This window comes from Leptonotus elevatus, chromosome 2, assembly GCF_054856555.1.
Source record: "Leptonotus elevatus isolate MCC_2025b chromosome 2, RoL_Lele_1.0, whole genome shotgun sequence".
Taxonomy (NCBI): Eukaryota; Metazoa; Chordata; class Actinopteri; order Syngnathiformes; family Syngnathidae; genus Leptonotus; species Leptonotus elevatus.
This window is the reverse complement of record NC_141240.1, coordinates 43405074-43428043: the sequence shown is the minus strand read 5'-3', so window position 1 is coordinate 43428043 and position 22970 is coordinate 43405074. Positions and strand designations below refer to the sequence as shown.

Here is a 22970-nt window from a genome sequence, read left to right as displayed (position 1 = left end):
GGTCTCACAAACAATGGTAGTATGCAGTGCGCCGTTTCTACAGCTAGTTGTTGGTAACGCCTAACGCATGGAGTTAGTAGTAGTACTTGTACTTGTAGTAGTAGTAATAGTAGTACTTGTACTCGTAGTAGTAGTAGTAATAGTAATACTTGTACTTGTAGTAGTATTAAGTAGTTGTAGTAGTAGTAGTATTAAGTAGTTGTAGTAGTATTAAGTAGTTGTAGTAGTAGTAGTAGTATTAAGTAGTTGTAGTCGTAGTATTAAGTAGTTGTAGTAGTAGTATTAAGTAGTTGTAGTAGTAATAGTACTTGTACTCGTAGGAGTAATAGTAGTACTTGTACTTGTAGTAGTATTAAGTAATTGTAATAATAATAGTAGTAGTAGTATTAAGTAGTAGTAGTAGTAGTACTTGTACTAGTAGTAGTTATAGTAGTACTTGTACTCGTAGTAGTAGTAGTAGTACTTTTACTCGTAGTAGTAGTAGTATTAGTAGTACTTGTACTTGTAGTAGTAGTATTAATTAGTAGTAGTAATAGTAGGACTTGTACTTGTCGTAGTCGTAGTATTAGTAGTACTTGTAGTTGTAGTAATTTTAGTAGTAGTCAAATGGCAAAGATGGCCGCCGACCTGGTTTTGCGAGGGGGAGAGACTCCTTGGCGTACCTAATTAATTGGTTAAGATGGCCGCCGCCCTGGGCCAGCGGAGTGGCGAGAATCCTGGGCGTACTTAATCAATTGGTCCAAGATAGTAGTAGTAGTAATAGTATTTGCAATAGTAGTAGTCGTACATAGGCCAAGCCTTGAAGTACACATAGAAAAAAGGGGGTGAGTTGAGCTCAACAGTGAGAGAGATGATTGGCTGAGGCAGTTGCTATGCAGAAGTGAGAGACCAGGCAGTATAGATAAAAAAAGCACTATTTAAATAGCAGTCCATTCCATTTCATTAAAATAAAAAAATATATATAATAATGTTGTGCTTTCTTTAAAATGTATTACATGGGAAAGATAGCCGGGAAAGTCCGACTTATCCTCGCTTAAAGTGAAGGAAAAAAAGGTACTAAATGACACTAGCCAAATAAAAGTGAGTTTGTCTGAAAGAAGAAAAAGCCTTGTGACTACAAAAGGTGCGAATTTGATGTCTAGTGAGCAAAGATTGTGGCCATGGTGACGAGTTTTGGAAATAGATGTTTTGTCTCCCGTCACACCAATGTTAGAAGGCTATCTGTCTCCGTTTCGCTCACTGTCTTTGAACCCGCACAGGGGGGAGAGCTTTCATTCCTTAATTTTTTTTTTGACACTGAGCTAAAGATGGGAAAAATTGCAACAAAATGAGCTAAAATTTATATCGGCCGGTTAACGTATGCGCGCGCAGCGTGTCTTGGAAAAAGGTGCTTGATTTGATTTGATCATTTTCGGTTTCCCATTCATTCCAATGGGACTTTTTGGGGGACTTTTTTGGGAATTGACTCTTCTTCACAATTATAAACCCTGCATTTTACTTGGAAATGTTGCTGCTTGTATTTTAAATATAATATATCTATATAATATTTCATGTTAGAATTTTATCTCATGAACGCATGACAGTAACTGGTCTCACAAACAATGGTATGCAGTGCGCCGTTTCTACAGCTAGTTGTTGGTAACGCCTAACGCATGGAGTTCCATGCAGCCCAAGTGGGCATTCCGTCACACTTTGTGACAGCTGAAGCTGTTTGAAAGCGTTATATAAAAATAAAGATGACTTGACTTGACTTTCCGTCAGTCCGTCAATGGCAGCAGATGGGCATTCTATTCCGAATTGACGATGCTCGATATTCATTGACGCGCTCGCCTGTGTGTATGCGCAGTATGTGAATGTATGAACTTGTGATCATTTTGTTAGTTTGATGTTGTATTATGTGAAAAGGGTAGGCAGTATAGATAAAAAAGCACTATTTAAATAGCAGTTGTTAGAAATCATTTTTTGATTTCCTGCGTGTTCAAAATAAAACTCAAAGTTGAGATCTCATGAAGAAGTTTCTTGCCAGCTTTTATTCAGAAATTTCCGAAGCCACTTTGGATCCTTGCTCAATCAGCAGTGACCGCAAAGTGTCCCTCTCGCTCTCTGCTCTTGCACACTTATACAAAAACAGTGTTTAGAAAAAAATACTCCCCCCCTGTCATCTTGCCCTGTCAGAGTGAAATACACAACTTAGAATCCTACACCGTTCCTATCTCAGTCCACTCCAGATGTGGGTAAACAATTGGTTCCCGGCACCTTCTTGCACCAGGAAATTTATGGACAGACCTCTGCTTGCACTTTCAAACATCCCCTCATTTAGATAACTCAGAAACCTTACTAGACATTTCTTTCCCAGAGAGAAGAACAAAGGACTATAGATTGGCTAACAAATGAATTAACTGTTGTCTTATTATTACACAGCTCTAACTAATATCAAAAACGATTAAAATATAAATTGAAACAGAAAAACAATGTTAATAATCTAACACAGTCCATTCCATTTCTTTAAAATAAAAAAATATATATAATAATGTTGTGCTTTTTTAAAAATGTATTTAAAAAATGTAAACGAGCTGAACAGTTTAAAATTCAAACGATTGGAATCGGTCAAGAAATGTGGATGTTAACCATAATCAACTAAAAGTATATTACTGTCGCTTTAAGAAACTGGCACATTCACGCACACGCATTGGACTAACACGTTGGAGAGAGACATCACGCACACAAGCACACCTCGAACAAAAGCCTCTTACGATTTAACGGTTGAAGATGCAGATTCCAGAAATGGCCCGTTAGAACGGCAAGGGTTTGGGGAACGCGAGCGTGTTCTCATTTTTTTAATCGGATGAGAAATGACCAAATTAGAGCAGGTTGAAACAACATGGGAAAGATAGCCGGGAAAGTCCGACTTCTCCTCGCTTAACTCTTTGACTGTTTTCAGAAAAGGGATGCTGTGGGTGCCAGCCGATTTAAGCATTTTGACTGATCTTTCAAGGTCCACAGAAAATTTTGTGTTTGGACTATGGAAACACACATACTACCATCTCATCTTTCATCAGAAAAAAAAGTTTGTTTCTACCTTATTCCGTTTTTCAGCAATCAACAATAGAAAATAGGTTAGTTTCACCCAAATGCTCTGTTTTGGACCAAAATACGGAGAAATCAAGCTTTTCGTGAAACGATATTATTTCATGCACTCTAGTGAATTTGACACTTCTTTTTGTCCATGAATGATGCCACACACACCTAAATAGTGCTTTACTTCTATAAAATACTACCACCAACAATGAAACAGTGTTTTTTTGATAGCAAAATAACAGTTTATTTACATTCAACATTCAACAGTGTAACAATTTGACAAAACAATTTGGCAAACTATTTACAAATGTGTGCAACTGTGCATGTGTGGTGTGTGTATGTGTTACTATTTACAATTGTGTGGATGTTTCAACTACACATTTTTTTTTTTGTGTGGTATATAGTGTTAGACTCCCCTGGGTGCAAGGGGACGCAACAGGATTTGCACCAGATTTGTTTCACTGCGAATGCCCCTTCGCGTGCAGACCCTACACTTTCTTGCCGGCTTTTTTTTCCGGGGAGTAGCAGGTATATACTGCAGTGTGTGTTTGGCCATGTTGCCATCAAGTCTACTTTCAGATCATTATACGGTGACCTGGTGTTATGTCTGGCTTCCTCATGTCCTTCCGTTTCTATACTTGCAACAACGTCCTCCAACTGGTCTTGTGGTAACAGCCACCCTCTCACCACCTGCTGGATAAACTCCAAAAAGTGCTGACACTTCCCAGGATTTTTAGCTTTGTGCAGGATATATGCATTGAACATGCATATTTGAAAAAGATATGCAACAAATTTTTTGTGCCATTTCAATGTTTTCCGCGTGAATGGGTGGTAAGAGATGTTTTTGATCCATCTTATACACTCCATTCATCGTGGAATTGTAGTCCAGAACACACACTGGTTTTGGGAAAGGCACTCTTTTTTTTGTGCCTTCCGCCACACATCCACTGTCTGCATTTCATCTTTGTGAAAAGTAGTCACCATCCTCAAACGTTTGTCCTGCCATGCCACAACCAAAACATTTGTGTTGTGTCTTACCAGTTCCCCCCCCCCCACCCCAAGGCCAGTGTTTGTTAGGGAAGTGATCTCACTGGGTTCACCTGTTTTTCCTCAGTGTTCCACATACATTGATACGTGCTGCCAGGAGACGTTCACACAAGCCGATTGAATTATAAAAATTGTCCATAAAGAGTGTGTACCCATTTCCTGGCAGACGATCTCGTAAATTGAAAACTGTATCAGGCAGAGAACAACTGGTACCGACATAGGGTTGCATATTGAAGCAATACCCCGTTTGGGAGTCACACAGGATGTATGACTTGATCCCATATTTGATCGGTTTTTGGGGGTTGTATACTTTGAATGAAAGACGTCCCTGAAAATTCATCATTCACTCATCAATACAAACATTCCTCCCGGGTTGGAACAGTTCTTTGAATTTCTGGACAATGTGATTGAAAACAGGACGGATTTTTTAATAGTTTGTCGTCTGAACTGTGTCTCTCGTTGTTCAAATGAAGGAAACTCCAGATGAGCTGGAAGCGGTTTCGAGGCATCGCGCGACTGAAAAATGGTGTAGTTTCTATTTCGTCTTGAGTCCAATACATATCTATACTGGGCTTGTTTATATACCCAGTAAGAAATTTGAGTGCAAACAAAGTTTTTAGTTCGGACACAGACACTGGCTTCCAAGCACGACTCCTACGGTGTGGCAGACTTTCAGTCTGCTTCTGGATAGACTGACGTGCATACAGGTTTGTCTGGTCAGCAATGTGCTGGAGAAGTTCGTTCGTGATCAACAGCTGCAGGAAGTCAGCTGGCAGGGTCGAATTCAGCTCTGCTGCGGCACCCCTTGGTCCTGGTTTTTCAGTAAAGGGGAATGTGGTTGGCTGCCAGTCTGCTTCATGCCAGCCAGAATTTTTGGGATCTGCAAATATACATTTCAATATCATATAATATTCATTTTAGATCAGTGTGATGCATTATATATATATATAAATATATATGTTTACCTTTTTTCTTGGATCCATTGGTTGATGTACATTCTGTAAATTATAGAAGACATTTAAGATCAAATATTTTACTCGTGCTGTGTTGGAGAATCTTTTTTTTTTTTTACCTTTATTCTGCTCACTGTGAGAAGGGTCAACTTGAGCCCTATGAGTTACAGCTGAAAGAAATATATACAATTACAATAATATCGAAAGACTGTTTTCTTTTGTTGTTGCGGTGAATTGAAAACACTTTTTTTTTTATACCTCTCTTTGTCGTAGAAACTGCAGTGGGACGTCGCTGTGAGCACGATCCACGATCTATGAATTGTACATTCACGTTACACGAGGTGCTAGCAGCGTGCCGGAAAAGTATCTCATAGCAAGTTTGCGCTTACCTCCACAGTCTTCTGAGGATGAAATACTGTCCGAATCAGTGTCTCTGAGATCAGACTGTACCCACTCCTCCGAAGAATATCCATCGGACTCAGGGTACTCTTCATCGTCCGATTCAACGTCCGCCTGTGCAGAAGTGGACTTTAATTTGCAATACTGCATACTTGTATCCAGATTGCAGCACAACGATGCCCAGGAACGTGAGCAACAAGCCCCCTCCTCTCGTCCAGAGACATCCAAAGCGAAGACCCTGATGGACATTGGGACTCGCCGAATTTTCAACGAGGACCGTGACCTCTTCAGGCAAAGTGTGCGCCGATTCTACCAAGCCGAGGTCGTGCCGCATCACAAGGAGTGGGAGGAGGCGGGTCAGGTGATCAATCGGATGTCTACATCTTAGTCTAGTCGTCTTTATCACAGTTAAGTTCTCCACGGTCCTGCAAAGTTCTCAACGTCCAGCCAAGCTTCCCAAGTTTTGCCAAGTCAGCCCACCTCTCTCTGTCCAGTCATGGCGACCTGTCTGTCTCCCTGTCATTTCACCCGTCCCCACTTGTTCCAATAAACTTTCTCCTTTAGTTCAACAATTTCTGTCTCCCTGATGTGTCTCCTCGCCTTCGGGTCCACCCTCTCCTACGCGCACCATTTCGTGACAAAACTGATGAGAGTGACCAAGACTTTGAGTCAACGCTTCAGCTTTTACCAGCCCTTTTTTCCCCACTGACAGTGTTTTGTTGTCGTAGAGGGTTTACTGGTGGAGGGGGTTTTCATCCATGTCCTCTTTCCCTTTCATCAATATCAGTAACTTTCAACCTAAATTGTAATTGTGAGTAGTTGTGAAGCAGCATTCTTTTTATTTGTAATTGGTTAAAGAATGTTAAGAAGAAACTTTTACTCTGCTATATTAAGGTACCTACTGATCTTTTCTTTTGCGGTTTCTCAGAAAACTCCCAGGTTGAACTCGTCGGTTCGGTCCTGCTGGGGTGCTGCCACCCTCCTGCGGGTCCAGTCCTGGTGGAAGGCTGCCACCCACCTGCGGGTCCGGTGCTGGTGGGGTGCTGCCACCCTCCAGCGGGTCCGGTACTGGTGGGGTGCTGCCACCTTCCTGCGGGTCCGTTCCTGGTGGGGTGCTGCCACCTTCCTGCGGGTCCGTTCCTGGTGGGGTGCTGCCACCCTCCTGCGGGTCCGTTCCTGTAGGGTGCTGCCACCTTCCTGCGGGTCCAGTCCTGGTGTGGTGCTGCCACCCACCTGCGGGTCCGTTCCTGGTGGGGTGCTGCCACCCACCTGCGGGTCCGGTCCTAAGTTCTTCTCTTCCCACCCAAAAATAACTGTCCCGGTCAACTCTATGTAGGATGTAGAGTGGAACATTTGCCCCCACCAGATATCTTTTCATGTAGGAGAACATGTTGTAGGCTGACGACAGAAGAAGACACAGCGTCAATATTTGGACCGAATGAATCACATGCTTATTTATTTTTTCTGCTTTTTTGCCTTGTTTGTCATTGGAAGCAGTGAAATGTGTGTTGAAGTGAAAGCCTACTTGGAAGTCAAGGGGCATCACAGCACACTTTAGAGCTTCCACTGTACATCTAATCACATCAGTATAGAGAATGTGTCCAACATACCCAAGCCAGGGTTATTCACTTGGCTCAAGACATTGAAAGAGATCAAGTTACGAAGACTCACCACTCGCCAGAGAGTCGCTGTATGCCACGAGCACCGTAAACACTGCATGCAGCACAAACATAGCCATCTTGAAGCAAACCTGGCAACGCGCCTGTGGCATCTGCCACAGACACAATGTGTTGGATCATTAGCACTGAAGAAGCACAAAGCTTCTCAATATGGAGGATTGACACGGGTGTCAATACCAATCCATCTAATGAGAACATCAAAATACATACAACTTGAGTTGAATTTACCTGCCAGGTCAGGAGGCAGGATAGGAACATGTAGACATTGGAACCCAACAGGAATGCAATAAAGCCAAAACTGTGAATGTCTGCAGAAAGAAAATGAGATCGGATCAATCGGATGTCTACATCTTAGTCTAGTCGTCTTTGTCACAGTTAAGTTCTCCACGGTCCTGCAAAGTTCTCAACGTCCAGCCAAGCTTCCCAAGTTTTGCCAAGTCAGCCCACCTCTCTCTGTCCAGTCATGGCGACCTGTCTGTCTCCCTGTCATTTCACCCGTCCCCACTTGTTCCAATAAACTTTCTCCTTTAGTTCAACAATTTCTGTCTCCCTGATGTGTCTCCTCGCCTTCGGGTCCACCCTCTCCTACGCGCACCATTTCGTGACAAAACTGATGAGAGTGACCAAGACTTTGAGTCAACGCTTCAGCTTTTACCAGCCCTTTTTTCCCCACTGACAGTGTTTTGTTGTCGTAGAGGGTTTACTGGTGGAGGGGGTTTTCATCCATGTCCTCTTTCCCTTTCATCAATATCAGTAACTTTCAACCTAAATTGTAATTGTGAGTATTGTGAAGCAGCATTCTTTTTATTTGTAATTGGTTAAAGAATGTTAAGAAGAAACTTTTACTCTGCTACATTAAGGTACCTACTGATCTTTTCTTTTGCGGTTTCTCAGAAAACTCCCAGGTTGAACTCGTCGGTTCAGTCCTGCTGGGGTGCTGCCACACTCCTGCGGGTCCAGTCCTGGTGGGGTGCTGCCACCCACCTGCGGGTCCGTTCCTGGTGGGGTGCTGCCACCCTCCTGCGGGTCCAGTCCTGGTGGGGTGCTGCCACCCACCTGCGGGTCCGGTCCTGAGTTCTTCTCTTCCCACCCAAAAACAACTGTCCCGCTCAACTCTCCGTAGGATGTAGCATGGAACATTTTCCCCCACCAGAAATATTTCCATGAGGGAGAACATGTTGTAGGCTGACGACAGAAGAAGACACAGCGTCAATATTTGGACCGAATGAATCACATGCTTATTTATTTTTTCTGCTTTTTTGCCTCGTTTGTCATTGGAAGCAGTGAAATGTGTGTTGAAGTGAAAGCCTACTTGGAAGTCAAGGGGCATCACAGCACACTTTAGAGCTTCCACTGTACATCTAATCACATCAGTATAGAGAATGTGTCCAACATACTCAAGCCAAGGTTATTCACTTGGCTCAAGACATTGAAAGAGATCAAGTTACGAAGACTCACCACTCGCCAGAGAGTCGCTGTATGCCACGAGCACCGTAAACACTGCATGCAGCGCAAACATGGCCATCTTGAAGCAAACCTGGCAACGCGCCTGTGGCATCTGCCACAGACACAATGTGTTGGATCATTAGCACTGAAGAAGCACAAAGCTTCTCAATATGGAGGATTGACACGGGTGTCAATACCAATCCATCTAATGAGAACATCAAAATACATACAACTTGAGTTGAATTTACCTGCCAGGTCAGGAGGCAGGATAGGAACATGTAGACATTGGAACCCAACAGGAATGCAATAAAGCCAAAACTGTGAATGTCTGCAGAAAGAAAATGAGATCGGATCAATCGGATGTCTACATCTTAGTCTAGTCGTCTTTGTCACAGTTAAGTTCTCCACGGTCCTGCAAAGTTCTCAACGTCCAGCCAAGCTTCCCAAGTTTTGCCAAGTCAGCCCACCTCTCTCTGTCCAGTCATGGCGACCTGTCTGTCTCCCTGTCATTTCACCCGTCCCCACTTGTTCCAATAAACTTTCTCCTTTAGTTCAACAATTTCTGTCTCCCTGATGTGTCTCCTCGCCTTCGGGTCCACCCTCTCCTACGCGCACCATTTCGTGACAAAACTGATGAGAGTGACCAAGACTTTGAGTCAACGCTTCAGCTTTTACCAGCCCTTTTTTCCCCACTGACAGTGTTTTGTTGTCGTAGAGGGTTTACTGGTGGAGGGGGTTTTCATCCATGTCCTCTTTCCCTTTCATCAATATCAGTAACTTTCAACCTAAATTGTAATTGTGAGTATTGTGAAGCAGCATTCTTTTTATTTGTAATTGGTTAAAGAATGTTAAGAAGAAACTTTTACTGTGCTACATTAAGGTACCTACTGATCTTTTCTTTTGCGGTTTCTCAGAAAACTCCCAGGTTGAACTCGTCGGTTCAGTCCTGCTGGGGTGCTGCCACACTCCTGCGGGTCCGGTCCTGGTGATGGTTTGCCACCCACCTGCGGGTCCGGTCCTGGTGGGCTCCTGCCACCCTCCTGCGGGTCCGGGCCTGGTTGGGGGTTGCCACCCACCTGCGGGTCCGGTCCTGAGTTCTTATCTTCCCACCCAAAAACAACTGTCCCGCTCAACTCTCCGTAGGATGTAGCATGGAACATTTGCCCCCACCAGAAATATTTCCATGAGGGAGAACATGTTGTAGGCTGACGACAGAAGAAGACACAGCGTCAATATTTGGACCGAATGAATCACATGCTTATTTATTTTTTCTGCTTTTTTGCCTCGTTTGTCATTGGAAGCAGTGAAATGTGTGTTGAAGTGAAAGCCTACTTGGAAGTCAAGGGGCATCACAGCACACTTTAGAGCTTCCACTGTACATCTAATCACATCAGTATAGAGAATGTGTCCAAGCCAAGGTTATTCACTTGGCTCAAGACATTGAAAGAGATCAAGTTACGAAGACTCACCACTCGCCAGAGAGTCGCTGTATGCCACGAGCACCGTAAACACTGCATGCAGCGCAAACATGGCCATCTTGAAGCAAACCTGGCAACGCGCCTGTGGCATCTGCCACAGAAACAATGTGTTGGATCATTAGCACTGAAGAAGCACAAAGCTTCTCAATATGGAGGATTGACACGGGTGTCAATACCAATCCATCTAATGAGAACATCAAAATACATACAACTTGAGTTGAATTTACCTGCCAGGTCAGGAGGCAGGATAGGAACATGTAGACATTGGAACCCAACAGGAATGCAATAAAGCCAAAACTGTGAATGTCTGCAGAAAGAAAATGAGATCGGATCAATCGGATGTCTACATCTTAGTCTAGTCGTCTTTGTCACAGTTAAGTTCTCCACGGTCCTGCAAAGTTCTCAACGTCCAGCCAAGCTTCCCAAGTTTTGCCAAGTCAGCCCACCTCTCTCTGTCCAGTCATGGCGACCTGTCTGTCTCCCTGTCATTTCACCCGTCCCCACTTGTTCCAATAAACTTTCTCCTTTAGTTCAACAATTTCTGTCTCCCTGATGTGTCTCCTCGCCTTCGGGTCCACCCTCTCCTACGCGCACCATTTCGTGACAAAACTGATGAGAGTGACCAAGACTTTGAGTCAACGCTTCAGCTTTTACCAGCCCTTTTTTCCCCACTGACAGTGTTTTGTTGTCGTAGAGGGTTTACTGGTGGAGGGGGTTTTCATCCATGTCCTCTTTCCCTTTCATCAATATCAGTAACTTTCAACCTAAATTGTAATTGTGAGTAGTTGTGAAGCAGCATTCTTTTTATTTGTAATTGGTTAAAGAATGTTAAGAAGAAACTTTTCCTCTGCTACATTCAGGTACCTACTGATCTTTTTTTTTGCGGTTTCTCACACTACGCATAGGTTGCACTCGTCGGTTCGATCCTGCTGGGGTGCTACCACCCTCCTGCGGGTCCAGTCCTGGTGGGGTACTGCCACCCACCTGCGGGTCCGGTGCTGGTGGAGTGCTGCCACCCTCCAGCGGGTCCGGTCCTGCTAGGGTGCTGCCACCCTCCAGCGGGTCCGGTCCTGGTGGGGTGCTGCCACCTTCCTGCGGGTCCGTTCCTGGTGGGGTGCTGCCACCTTCCTGCGGGTCGGTTCCTGGTGGGGTGCTGCCACCTTCCTGCGGGTCCGTTCCTGGTGGGGTGCTGCCACCCTCCTGCGGGTCCGTTCCTGGTGGGGTGCTGCCACCTTCCTGGTGGGGTGCTGCCACCCTCCTGCGGGTCCAGTCCTGGTGGGGTGCTGCCACCCACCTGCGGGTCCGTTCCTGGTGGGGTGCTGCCACCCTCCTGCGGGTCCAGTCCTGGTGGGGTGCTGCCACCCACCTGCGGGTCCGGTCCTGAGTTCTTCTCTTCCCACCCAAAAACAACTGTCCCGCTCAACTCTCCGTAGGATGTAGCATGGAACATTTTCCCCCACCAGAAATATTTCCATGAGGGAGAACATGTTGTAGGCTGACGACAGAAGAAGACACAGCGTCAATATTTGGACCGAATGAATCACATGCTTATTTATTTTTTCTGCTTTTTTGCCTCGTTTGTCATTGGAAGCAGTGAAATGTGTGTTGAAGTGAAAGCCTACTTGGAAGTCAAGGGGCATCACAGCACACTTTAGAGCTTCCACTGTACATCTAATCACATCAGTATAGAGAATGTGTCCAAGCCAAGGTTATTCACTTGGCTCAAGACATTGAAAGAGATCAAGTTACGAAGACTCACCACTCGCCAGAGAGTCGCTGTATGCCACGAGCACCGTAAACACTGCATGCAGCGCAAACATGGCCATCTTGAAGCAAACCTGGCAACGCGCCTGTGTCAGTTCCGACATGTTCTTATCATCATCTTTTCAACCCACTTAGAAACTGAACGGGCATGGCGATGCATTCGTTGACAGATAACTAAGGGCTCGACTGCTCAGAGGTTGTTAACTTGTTATACGTTGCAGTGTACGCCATCACAGCATGTCACTAAGCGGACCGGACCACTCACGGATGATGTTACGCCCTGCCATCTACAGCATACAAGAATTGGTGACGTGCGCGCAGCACCTGGCCGCGAGCTTCGGCGCTCTTCTCGGCATAGTCAATCACGCGATGTGCAGCGGTCATTAATGCAAAGCAAACGCAGTCGTATCAATCAGGCTAAAGAAGGCATTTACGGAGGCGTACGCGTGACTGCCGACTGAGCCGGGGCGGCGACGTCACAGTCCACAAGCGACTACGTGTCCACTTCTCGTGTAATGAGAGGACAGACGGCCAAAATGTGTTGATCCCAGTGTTTAACCCCAAGATGGCACCAAACACACTTTTTGCCCCGAATTCAAGCTTTCAACAAACATACACTAAAATGTCATCATGAGCAGGACATGCAGACAGCGTTAGTAGACACTCAGGGTGTAACGCTTTTTGTCTGCGTCCCAAACCATTTGGCGCTGGCGTGGGAGCAGTTCCGCGGGCACATTCTCAATTTTGAACATTGACAAGGTCTAAACAAGAGAGAAATGTGAGGAAATGTAAATGCCTCGATAAGAAAAGTGCATAAACTGTGTGGTGAGGGGTTTTAGGGCCTTAAAACATTTGCAATAAATGTAAAACATCAAACTATAACTACTTTGCGGATTTCATTTATTGCGAGTATTTTTTGGAACCTAACCCCAGCGGAAAACGAGGGCGCACCGTATATCAGACTCGCAGTGTATTTTCATCAACAATAACGTTTTGCTGAGGTTTATAGATCATGTAAATGGTAAAAAAAAAAAAAATCAATAAAAAGCCCTACTTCTTTTAGACAATTTAGTTTGTTGACAGTGCCATGTTTTTAACTCATTGACCCACTTCTACCGTTAAAGCCGGGAGCGCTCCAACGCTCTTCTTCCTTCAAAGCCGCGAGAGCGGATAAGTCATTTGGCTTTGTCTGGACCGATTCTTGGCCTCTTAGCCGATTAAATTCCTCAGAATATGCACGAGAGGACGACGTGGACCTCGTAGCATGTCCTGGAATATTGTTCGAGCGTTTATGGTTGATGCAGATTCGCGGGAGTTATGAAATGAATGGCGCGATTGACGACAGCACAGGAGGACTTTGAATCTGTGTAAGCAGTCGAAAATGTTGACTGACTTGTAACGAAATGGACAAATCCATCCCCGAGGTTATTACAACTGCGCTCCAGTGTTGAAGGTCAATCTATATGGAGTTATGAACCCGCAGATGTGAGATTTGTTTGTTGATTTAAAAAAAGAAATACATTGAAGCTTTATAATAAGAAACTTATGTTTGTGTGAACGCTACAGGTGTAAGCTCGGAAATATGTTTGGAATTATGTTTCAATCTGCTTCAGGAGCTGAGATATCAATTAGTTTTAATATTGTTGAATTTCCAGGAAAACTTCAGGTTTTCGGAGGCATGTTTTGCCATGCGGTTCGCCATGCGCAGACCAGTCGTGACAAACGGGGGTGGGGCTGATGTTGGGTCTCATGAAATCAACCGCAGCTCATTTTCTTTAAAAGGCGGACGAACCAGCGTCCATCTTAGGGTTGCGCAAGACGCCGGACTCATCACTGAAAAGTAGGACTGTCTGGCCTAAAACCGCACGTCTGGCCACCCTATTAAGTGTATGCATGCCAGCGTATGTTTTAGCGTGAAAAAAATGCTACCGTATGTTTTAAGCTCGCGTATGTTATACCAGGCCAATGATACGGCTTGTTGTGGAATTTTCAGCAGTTAGGCGAGATGAAAGAAACAGTCTTTCATAAAAATAAAAGTATATCGTATCGTATCGTATTCTTAAGAGTAGTAACAGAAATTAAAACTAATGGTCACATACGCCCACACATGAATACAGCAGCAATTAAACTTTTATTAAAGCCAGAAAAAGACCCCACCCTTCCATCAAGTTACCGTCCGATTTCACTAATTAACACTGGTATTAAAATTATCACTAAGGCTTTCGCATCTAGACTAGAAACAGTAATCCCGACAATCATTCATAGCGACCAAACAGGCTTTATTAAAGAGCGTCACTCTACTAATAATATTAGGAGGCTCTTTAACCTTATTAGCATGTCACAGCGGCATGATAAAAAGGCAGTTATTAAATCATTGGATGCAGAAAAAGCTTTCGACAAAGTTAACTGGTCCTTCCTCTTTGCTGTTTTAAATCAATTTGGCTTTGGGAAGTCATTTATTCACTGGGTGTCAGTATTATATGATTCTCCTAAAGCTACAGTTACTACTAATGGGATTATATCTCAGAGTTTTACTCTACAGAGGCACAAGACAGGGATGCCCACTGTCCCCTTTATTATTTCAGGCATGTGATTTGACCAAAGTGAAATTATCTGAAAATTTAGCCGGGGGTCTGGGGGCCGCAGGCACCCAGCTAGGTCCAGGGCAGCGCCCTGGGGGGGGGGGGTGGCCAGGGGGGCGAAGCCCCCCGTAGCTCATGGGTTTTCCGTGATTTTAAGTACTTTCAATTTACTCAGATGACAAAGAAATAGACAAAACAACAGCATAAATTTCCAATGTATATTGAACTATCCCATATAAAATTGCAGTTTTAGTCAACTCAAAATCAGTCACATTCAAAAATTATTTATGTCATAAATAATGTTTTTCTATTTTTTGCTCATTAAAACATTCAACATATTTACAGGAATATACAAGTGTTCATTCTTGAGCACAATCCATTCACATGACACAAACACTACTTCCTCCTAGACTTCATTGCTTTGGAATGGGTCTTTCTAGCCTGCTTCTGTGCAGCTTTGATGGTTCTTCTTGAGGCAGCCTTGCTCATTTGAGTGTCCTGTTAATAAAAAAGTAAGTAAATAAAGTAAAGGATTTAGTCTAAACTTGCATGCACATTCACATGTCAGAGTATTTATTATGGTAACAAAAAACGTTGCAAATTAGCTACAAAATAATAAATTATCTTTAACCATTGGAAATAATATTTACCATGCAATAAATCATTTAATCAATCATTCTTAATTTAATACATAATGCATAACAAAAACATAAAATACCTCATGCAGCAAGCTCTGGTAAAAACACAATAATTTCGATCATCTCTGTACTAACTGCATACTGTAGACAGTCAACATATTGAAAACTGAAAGTGCTAACATGCAGCATTCATTTGAGTTTGTGGATTAACCATGTTAAATAGTTAAGGCCATTTTTATTACGTTATAATATTTTCGAAAATTTGATTCCGATTAATTTGAAAAGTTTACCACCTACCTCAAAATTCACGACTCTATCAGCAACTGGTGCAGGTTGTTGGGGTGGATCACGTCTCTCTATTACCGCTTCCGATTGTGATGTCAATAAGGGATGGAGGCCGTAAAGTTTTGGAGTTTTCGTTTGGGCACCAAAACTTCCAGCGATGGAATAATTTGTTGTTCTTGACTGGAGTTCTTTTACGTATTTTTTGCTCTTTGCGTGACTTTCAAGAGCTTTGAAACCTCTCGCACCTTCGTCAACGGTATCACGGCACCAAATGCAAAGCGCTTTCCCGGCACGATCGATCTTCCGAATGAAGTCACTGAACAAATTCGTCACAGTCTTCTTTCCAACATTTGTCGATATATCCTTCTCTAACCAGTCCCAGCGAAACTTGTTTTTTATGAGTTTGTCAATTTCCTTAACTCGCGGAGCATCTTTGCGTTCGATCACGGACATCTTTCTTTAAACACTCGGCAAAAACGTGTGCGAAATGACCAACGGCATACTCTTATACCTTTATAACAAGCGCGTTTATTGGTCAACAAACAATGGCATACTCCTATGCCTTTATAACAAGCGCTCTTATTGGTCAACACGGAGACTTCCGCCAATCGCAAGATCGGTTTCATTTCAGTTGCGGAAACACTAAAACGGAATGCTGTAGAGAGACGAAATCGGATTTTTTTTTTTGGGGGGAGATAAAAAAAGCGGAATTCCGCGAATTAGCGGAAAAATCCCATGCCTGTTATTTGCAATATTTATTGACCCGCTTGCATTAGCTATACGCCAGGAAAGAAGGATTCAAGGAATTCACTCTGGGGTAACAGAACATAAAAGTAATCTATATGCCGATGATATTTTACTTTATTTAGAAAAGCCTGCTATTTCGTTAGGGGAACTAAATTCTCACAGTTATCAGATGATTCTATTAACTGGACAAAATCAACACTTCTACCTATTACAGAAAATTCATGGAACCCTGCAAGCCAGGACTACTCATTTCCTATAGGCAATTTAAGAATGTCTTTCTACGTCAGTTTGGGCTACTTATGCAAACTCCGTACAGGAGGTTAGATTCACATATTATATATATAGAACTGCATACAAATCACATTTTTAAATACTGCATAAAATAAGGACGGAATATTTTCGTTCGCATATCATCATTATAAACACAATGAAATATTGATAGGAGTTTTTGTTTATGATAATAATAATGATAGTAATAATAAAGTCTTGTGTGAAAGTGTGTTAATGGTCGCCGTGAACTGCATGAAATCAGAAAGACACAATAGAAGATAAGATCAAGAACATTGGTATGGAGGTAAATATGGTGCAAAAGTAACTTGTAAAAAAAAAATTATCTGTAAAAACCATGATTTGTACCTGTACAAATTTTTTTTTGCACTTGTAGAAAAAAGTGTAAATTTGTATCTAAAAGTTGTGATTTGTACCTGTAGAAATGACCACTTGTAGTCAAAGAAGTCGCCACTAGGAGTCACAAGTGTTTTTTTCTGCTGCTGTCCAGTCATGTGACTTTTCCACCAAACCTCTCGCTACAAATGGTGCAAAACTGATTTGTACTCGTAGAAGAAGAGGGCGGGCTCTGGAGGATCCTCATTGGTTGAGAGACCGACAGTGGGTTGAACTCAAATGACGCCACGTTTTTATCATTAATATGCACAAATCCGAAATTCCAAACAAAAAAAGTAGCCACACCAGTTTACGCGTCATTTTGGAAGAAGAGGACGTCCCAGGCGTGAAAATGTCAACATGGTTCAATATATACGAACACCGTGTGGAACAGCTTAAACGTTGGTTGACATGCAGAGCACTCCAAGTGGGCAGAAAGAAAGACGTTTTAGTATGAGGGTAAGATTTATTGGAGGATCAACGCTCGTAATCCGGTGCTTGCTAGCTCATTTCGTGTTGTTAATTGTCACGAAAACTGAACACATTGAAGTCACGATTTTCATTTCAGGATTCGAAGCCTCCCTTTGGACTGTGACTTTCTGTCCTGAATGTATTTCCTTTTACCTGGGCCATTTGTATTGTCATAGCTGAGACAGTGTCAACATACGATCAATGGCGTGTCCCTGCACTTCTTTAATGTCTTCAAAAACGACCTGTGTGCTTGAACTGAGATATATTAAGCTCGACACCCTTTCATATGATGTGAGTTCATGATGACATATTTGCTGTTTTTATTTCAAAAGCTTATACTGTACATACCGTATCCCATGTGTTGTTAAAACAAGTTTTGCAGTGAAATTCAAATGATCATTGTTAACATTTGTAAACATACACATTAGCCTTCAACACTGAAGCCAAATGAAAATAATGCAAATGGATATGTTTATGAACAATGTCTGTGTCTATCAGTATTACCACTATTTCTGATATTAAGATGTGACAAAATCTATGTTTTTTTCTGGCTAACAAGATAAAGCTAAACGTTTAACCGATTACCTATAATGTCAGTGGCTGTGTTTTGATAATGACCCAGCTAGGAAGCTATGATTATTTTTCATTGTATGAATATGCTGACTGCACAAGTACAAGTACAAATCAGTTTTGCACCATTTGGAGCGAGAGATTTGATGCAAAAGTCACGTGACTGGACAGCAGCAGAAAAAACACTTGTGACTCCTAGTGGCGACTTCTTTGACTACAAGTGGTCATTTCTACAGGTACAAATCACAACTTCTACAGATACAAATTTATACTTTTTTCTACAGGTACAATTATTATTTTTTGTACAGGTACAAATTTGTTTTTACAGATACAAATCACGACTTTTACAGATACAAATCACGACTTTTACAGATACAAATGTATACTTTTTTTCTACAGGTACAACTTTTTTTACAAGTTACCTTTGCACGATATTTACCTCCATACATTGGTGACATAAAAAAACACACACAAAAACACTGCAACTGCACTCGGTAACGGATTTTGACTTGACAAGTTGACAAAGGATACATTTCTCACGTATTACATCATTTAAGTGTCGAAAGAAATTCAACATTTACCTTGCTGCTCCCGAAGGCAGAATCTGTCCTGTCCGGGAGATTTGCTTCACGTCGCAAGTACGAAAGAGTTTGATTGCATTTTTGACAAACCTCTTCAAAAAAGAAGACGCGGGACAAGAAAACGTTTAAAACAAGACAAGGCTGCCGTCTGCATCTGCAATTGGCTCGTCATCTGATCGTATATCGTGGTAAAGGAAGATCACTCTGTTTTATTACAACCACCCGAGTGTTCGCCAAGACAAGACATCGACATCTGTTTTCATGGTCTGTTTTTTAAAATAAATCATTTATTTATTATGATCTAATTTGTAAAATCATGTAAAAATAAATAAATGAGGATGTTCTGTCTTTTACACCACAGAGTGGGACTGCTGTCATTCTATCTCTGAGACGCAATTTTCTTCTTCTGATAAAAGAGGACAGATCTTGGGTTCTAAACTAAACTCTCCTATCTAGTGGTCAAAAACGGTATTACATCACTGCTCAGCCATTCAGCACAAAACACACCAGGGAGGTTACAATGGATATAGAAGCTAAACGAATTGAAACCAGACCAAAAACACAAACAAGATACAGAATTTGGATCAAGGAATGCAAAAAAATGGTCAAATAATAAGAAGGTTCATCAAATAAAATTGTCTTAACCTGTTCAAAGATGCCAAATAATATGTTTTGCTCGGCCATTTCATTCAAAAGAAATAAAAAATAAACAACAAAAAAAAACGATTTTACAACATTTTTGAAACATTTCTTTGCAGAGTTTTCTAACATATCTGATTATTTAAAATACAATCAGTACAAAAAGTCAAATAAGAAAATAAACATTCATAGTAAAACAGGTCAACCATTTCTGGATATTATACAACGGAAGCTTCATCGGGGGAAACAACAACAACTTAAGAAGAAGCGTATTGCTTTTCTTACTGTTGATTAATTTGATAGAGTTGAATATTAATTTTGATTCCTGAAGGAAAGACACAAATCTTGGAGAGGATTTGGGAAAATGTTGTTTGCGAATGAATAGCTTAGCGTAAAGAATGACAAAATTGATTAAATATTTGTATTTTTTTTAAATCATTTTAGTTATTATAATGCCATGCACTTTTACTCAGAAGAACTTAATTTATATTTCCCTTCATTTTCTTTGCATTAGTTTACAAGATATTTCCATTCATTTTCATATTTGTAGAGTACTCTATTTGTATTTTAAATGGATGTACGTATTTAATTCAGTGATTTTTTTTTCACATACCACTATAAGAGCCAGTGTTACGTGTACCACACTTTCTTCACCGTCTGCCTTTGACATCTGTTTGTCTTTTAGTGACACATGGGAACATGAAAACTTTTCCTCTGTATTTAGTCTTCACGTCATTTCAAGTCATCCAACGCATTTGGAGCACACAGGTACTATATGTATGTTTTCACAACTTCAAAAGCCCCAGAGTGGCCCAAATTCACGTTGATTGACATTTCAGTCGCTTTAAGTCAACCACATTTAAGGTACAGGTGCAGATCATGGAATACGAGAGGAAGCTCAAACTATTTGAGTTCATATCAAAAAGTGAAACTCCGAGGCAGTATTCTATACATTCAGTACACACGGAGTGAAATATTTCACGATATAATAAAATGCTGTGAACTTTTCCCACAATATTCACCATAATTAAGCCACTCATGCTGTATAGAGTCGGGAGTCCTCAAGTTACTGCAGAGTTCCGTTCCTACGCTGGCGACGCAACCCGAATTTCGACATAAGTCGGATTTCCCCGTACCTTTACATTTTCAAAATGCTTTGTACAGTCATTTATAAACATTTGATTTGCGCAACCCGAAACCCATATTTGGTGTTTGCGCGTGGATATTCATTGCTGACGGATGGCAGGGTGGAGCTAATTCAAAGTTCAACACACCTGCTCGCTGAACGTCCGTTGCTGGAGCTAACAACAACAACAACACAACTTAAAATAACGTTAAAAGGGCGCGACAACTATGAGGAATTGACGAGTCACGGGTGCCGTCAAGTCGAAACGACGTCACTCGAGGACTATTGATTGATAACATGCTGCTGATGCATGCGTTGCAACTTATTTCTTGCTCTGAAAGCGCCAACGAAAGATGAAAAACAGACCGAGCTGGGATGTACTTTGGAAACGTTTATTCTGCAGTGAACAGAGTGAAAATAAATAACGGTTTTGAGGGAGCTGGGAGACTTTGGCGGTCAGTCCACTGCCGTTCTCCAGGACCTTTGGCGCTGCTGGGCCAGTGATGGCTCGACTGAATGAGGTGGCGGTGGGAAGGGAGGGATCGGCCCTCACTTGATGAGCGGTCACCCCTGATCCCCCGTTTCCTCACCTCATGCGGCGAGTGGAGACGCGCCCCCGGTGGGATGCGAGTGATGTGGTCTACAATGGAAAGGGGATTTTTTTCCGAGAGAGGAGGGTTGAAACGGAAAGGAAAACAAAATAAACAAGTTGGGTTCGCTTCAACATCCCTTAAACAAAGTCCTTGTCTTTTCTTGTTGGTCTTCCTAACAGTGTCCGATGTCCTGAACACGCTCCTGCTTGCGCTTGCTGCTTACACCGACATGATGTGCTTGACGAAAGCTGCAAAAAGAACACGGAGGCCAGCTTGAGTCCAAGAAAAAGAATGACGAGGTAATACGGCGCCTTGTCCCGGGTAACGTACCCTCATAGTGCACACTGCCGTTATCGTCCTCCTGGCCGGCCATGAGGGCATCAATCTCGGGCTCGCTCATCTTCTCTCCTGTTGGCCGACGCCGTCCACGTCACAAACGCTTGCTGGCTATTTCGGTGTTTTTGTGCTGCTTGGAGGCGGAACTCACCCAGGGTGGACAGCACAATGCGCAGCTCGGCGCCCATGACGGTGCCGTTGCTCTCCTTGTCGAAGACGCGCAGACCCTCAACGTAGTCGTCGTAGGTGCCCTTGGGCATGGCGTCCACCTGCTTCAGCATGGGCAGGAAGCCGTCGAAGTTGATCCTCTTGTTGGCCATCTCTGCGGGCAAAGCCAAGGCCAAGGGGACATTGAGTCCGCACGGCCGTTGGTCGGAGCGGCGGGGGTCTTACCTTCGGCGCTAGGGTTGCCCAGGATGTGGACCACGTCCTTGTTGGTGGGGTTCTGGCCCAGAGCGTGCATAATGTCGGCCACCTGGTTGTAGGCCACCTGGCTGTCACCAATTCTGTCGAAGAGACCGAAGGCCTACATTCAGGTACCTACTGATCTTTTTTTTTGCGGTTTCTCACACTACGCATAGGTTGCACTCGTCGGTTCGATCCTGCTGGGGTGCTGCCACCCTCCTGCGGGTCCGTTCCTGGTGGGGTGCTGCCACCCTCCTGCGGGTCCGTTCCTGGTGGGGTGCTGCCACCTTCCTGCGGGTCCGTTCCTGGTGGGGTGCTGCCACCCTCCTGCGGGTCCAGTCCTGGTGGGGTGCTGCCACCCAACTGCGGGTCCGTTCCTGGTGGGGTGCTGCCACCCTCCTGCGGGTCTAGTCCTGGTAGGGTGCTGCCACCCACCTGCGGGTCCAGTCCTGGTGGGGTGCTGCCACCCACCTGCGGGTCCGGTCCTGAGTTCTTCTCTTCCCACCCAAAAACAACTGTCCCGGTCAACTCTATGTAGGATGTAGAGTGGAAGAGAACATTTGCCCCCACCAGATATCTTTTCATGTAGGAGAACATGTTGTAGGCTGACGACAGAAGAAGACACAGCGTCAATATATGGACCGAATGAATCACATGCTTATTTATTTTTTCTGCTTTTTTGCCTCGTTTGTCATTGGAAGCAGTGAAATGTGTGTTGAAGTGAAAGCCTACTTGGAAGTCAAGGGGCATCACAGCACACTTTAGAGCTTCCACTGAACATCTAATCACATCAGTAGAGAGAATGTGTCCAACATACCCAAGCCAAGGTTATTCACTTGGCTCAAGACATTGAAAGAGATCAAGTTACGAAGACTCACCACTCGCCAGAGAGTCGCTGTATGCCACGAGCACCGTAAACACGGCATGCAGCACAAACATGGCCATCTTGAAGCAAACCTGGCAACGCGCCTGTGGCATCTGCCACAGAAACAATGTGTTGGATCATTAGCACTGAAGAAGCACAAAGCTTCTCAATATGGAGGATTGACACGGGTGTCAATACCAATCCATCTAATGAGAACATCAAAATACATACAACTTGAGTTGAATTTACCTGCCAGGTCAGGAGGCAGGATAGGAACATGTAGACATTGGAACCCAACAGGAATGCAATAAAGCCAAACCGGTGAATGTCTGCAGAAAGAAAATGAGATCGGATCAACATTTTATACAGTTCCGACATGTTCTTATCGTCATCTTTTCAATCCACTTAGAAACTGAACGGGCATGGCGATGCATTCGTTGACAGATAACTTTGGGCTCGACTGCTCAGAGGTCGTTAACTTGTTATACGTTGCAGCCATCACAGCATGTCACTAATCGGACCGGACCACTCACGGATGATGTTACGCCCTGCCATCTACAGCATACAAGAATTGGTGACGTGCGCGCAGCACCTGGCCGCGAGCTTCGGCGCTCTTCTCGGCATA

General features: G+C 43.3%; 2 protein-coding genes across 2 annotated transcripts; one reads left to right on the top strand and one right to left on the bottom strand.

The window, feature by feature from the left end:
• Positions 1–4169: 4169 nt before the first annotated feature.
• Positions 4170–6829, top strand: LOC147180137 (uncharacterized). Its single transcript, XM_086068285.1, has 3 exons — positions 4170–5561; positions 5640–5838; positions 6406–6829. The coding sequence occupies exons 2-3, from the start codon at positions 5719–5721 to the stop codon at positions 6811–6813; spliced, it is 528 nt and encodes a 175-aa protein (XP_085924411.1). The 5' UTR covers positions 4170–5561; positions 5640–5718; the 3' UTR covers positions 6814–6829.
• A 13688-nt stretch (positions 6830–20517) lies between these two features.
• Positions 20518–22425, bottom strand: LOC147180136 (myosin light chain 3, skeletal muscle isoform-like). Its single transcript, XM_086067112.1, has 6 exons — positions 22359–22425; positions 21952–22085; positions 21469–21601; positions 21227–21397; positions 21070–21147; positions 20518–20987 (listed from the first exon to the last, which is right to left on the bottom strand). The coding sequence occupies exons 1-6, from the start codon at positions 22423–22425 to the stop codon at positions 20959–20961; spliced, it is 612 nt and encodes a 203-aa protein (XP_085923238.1). The 3' UTR covers positions 20518–20958.
• Between the last annotated feature and the right edge of the window lie 545 nt (positions 22426–22970).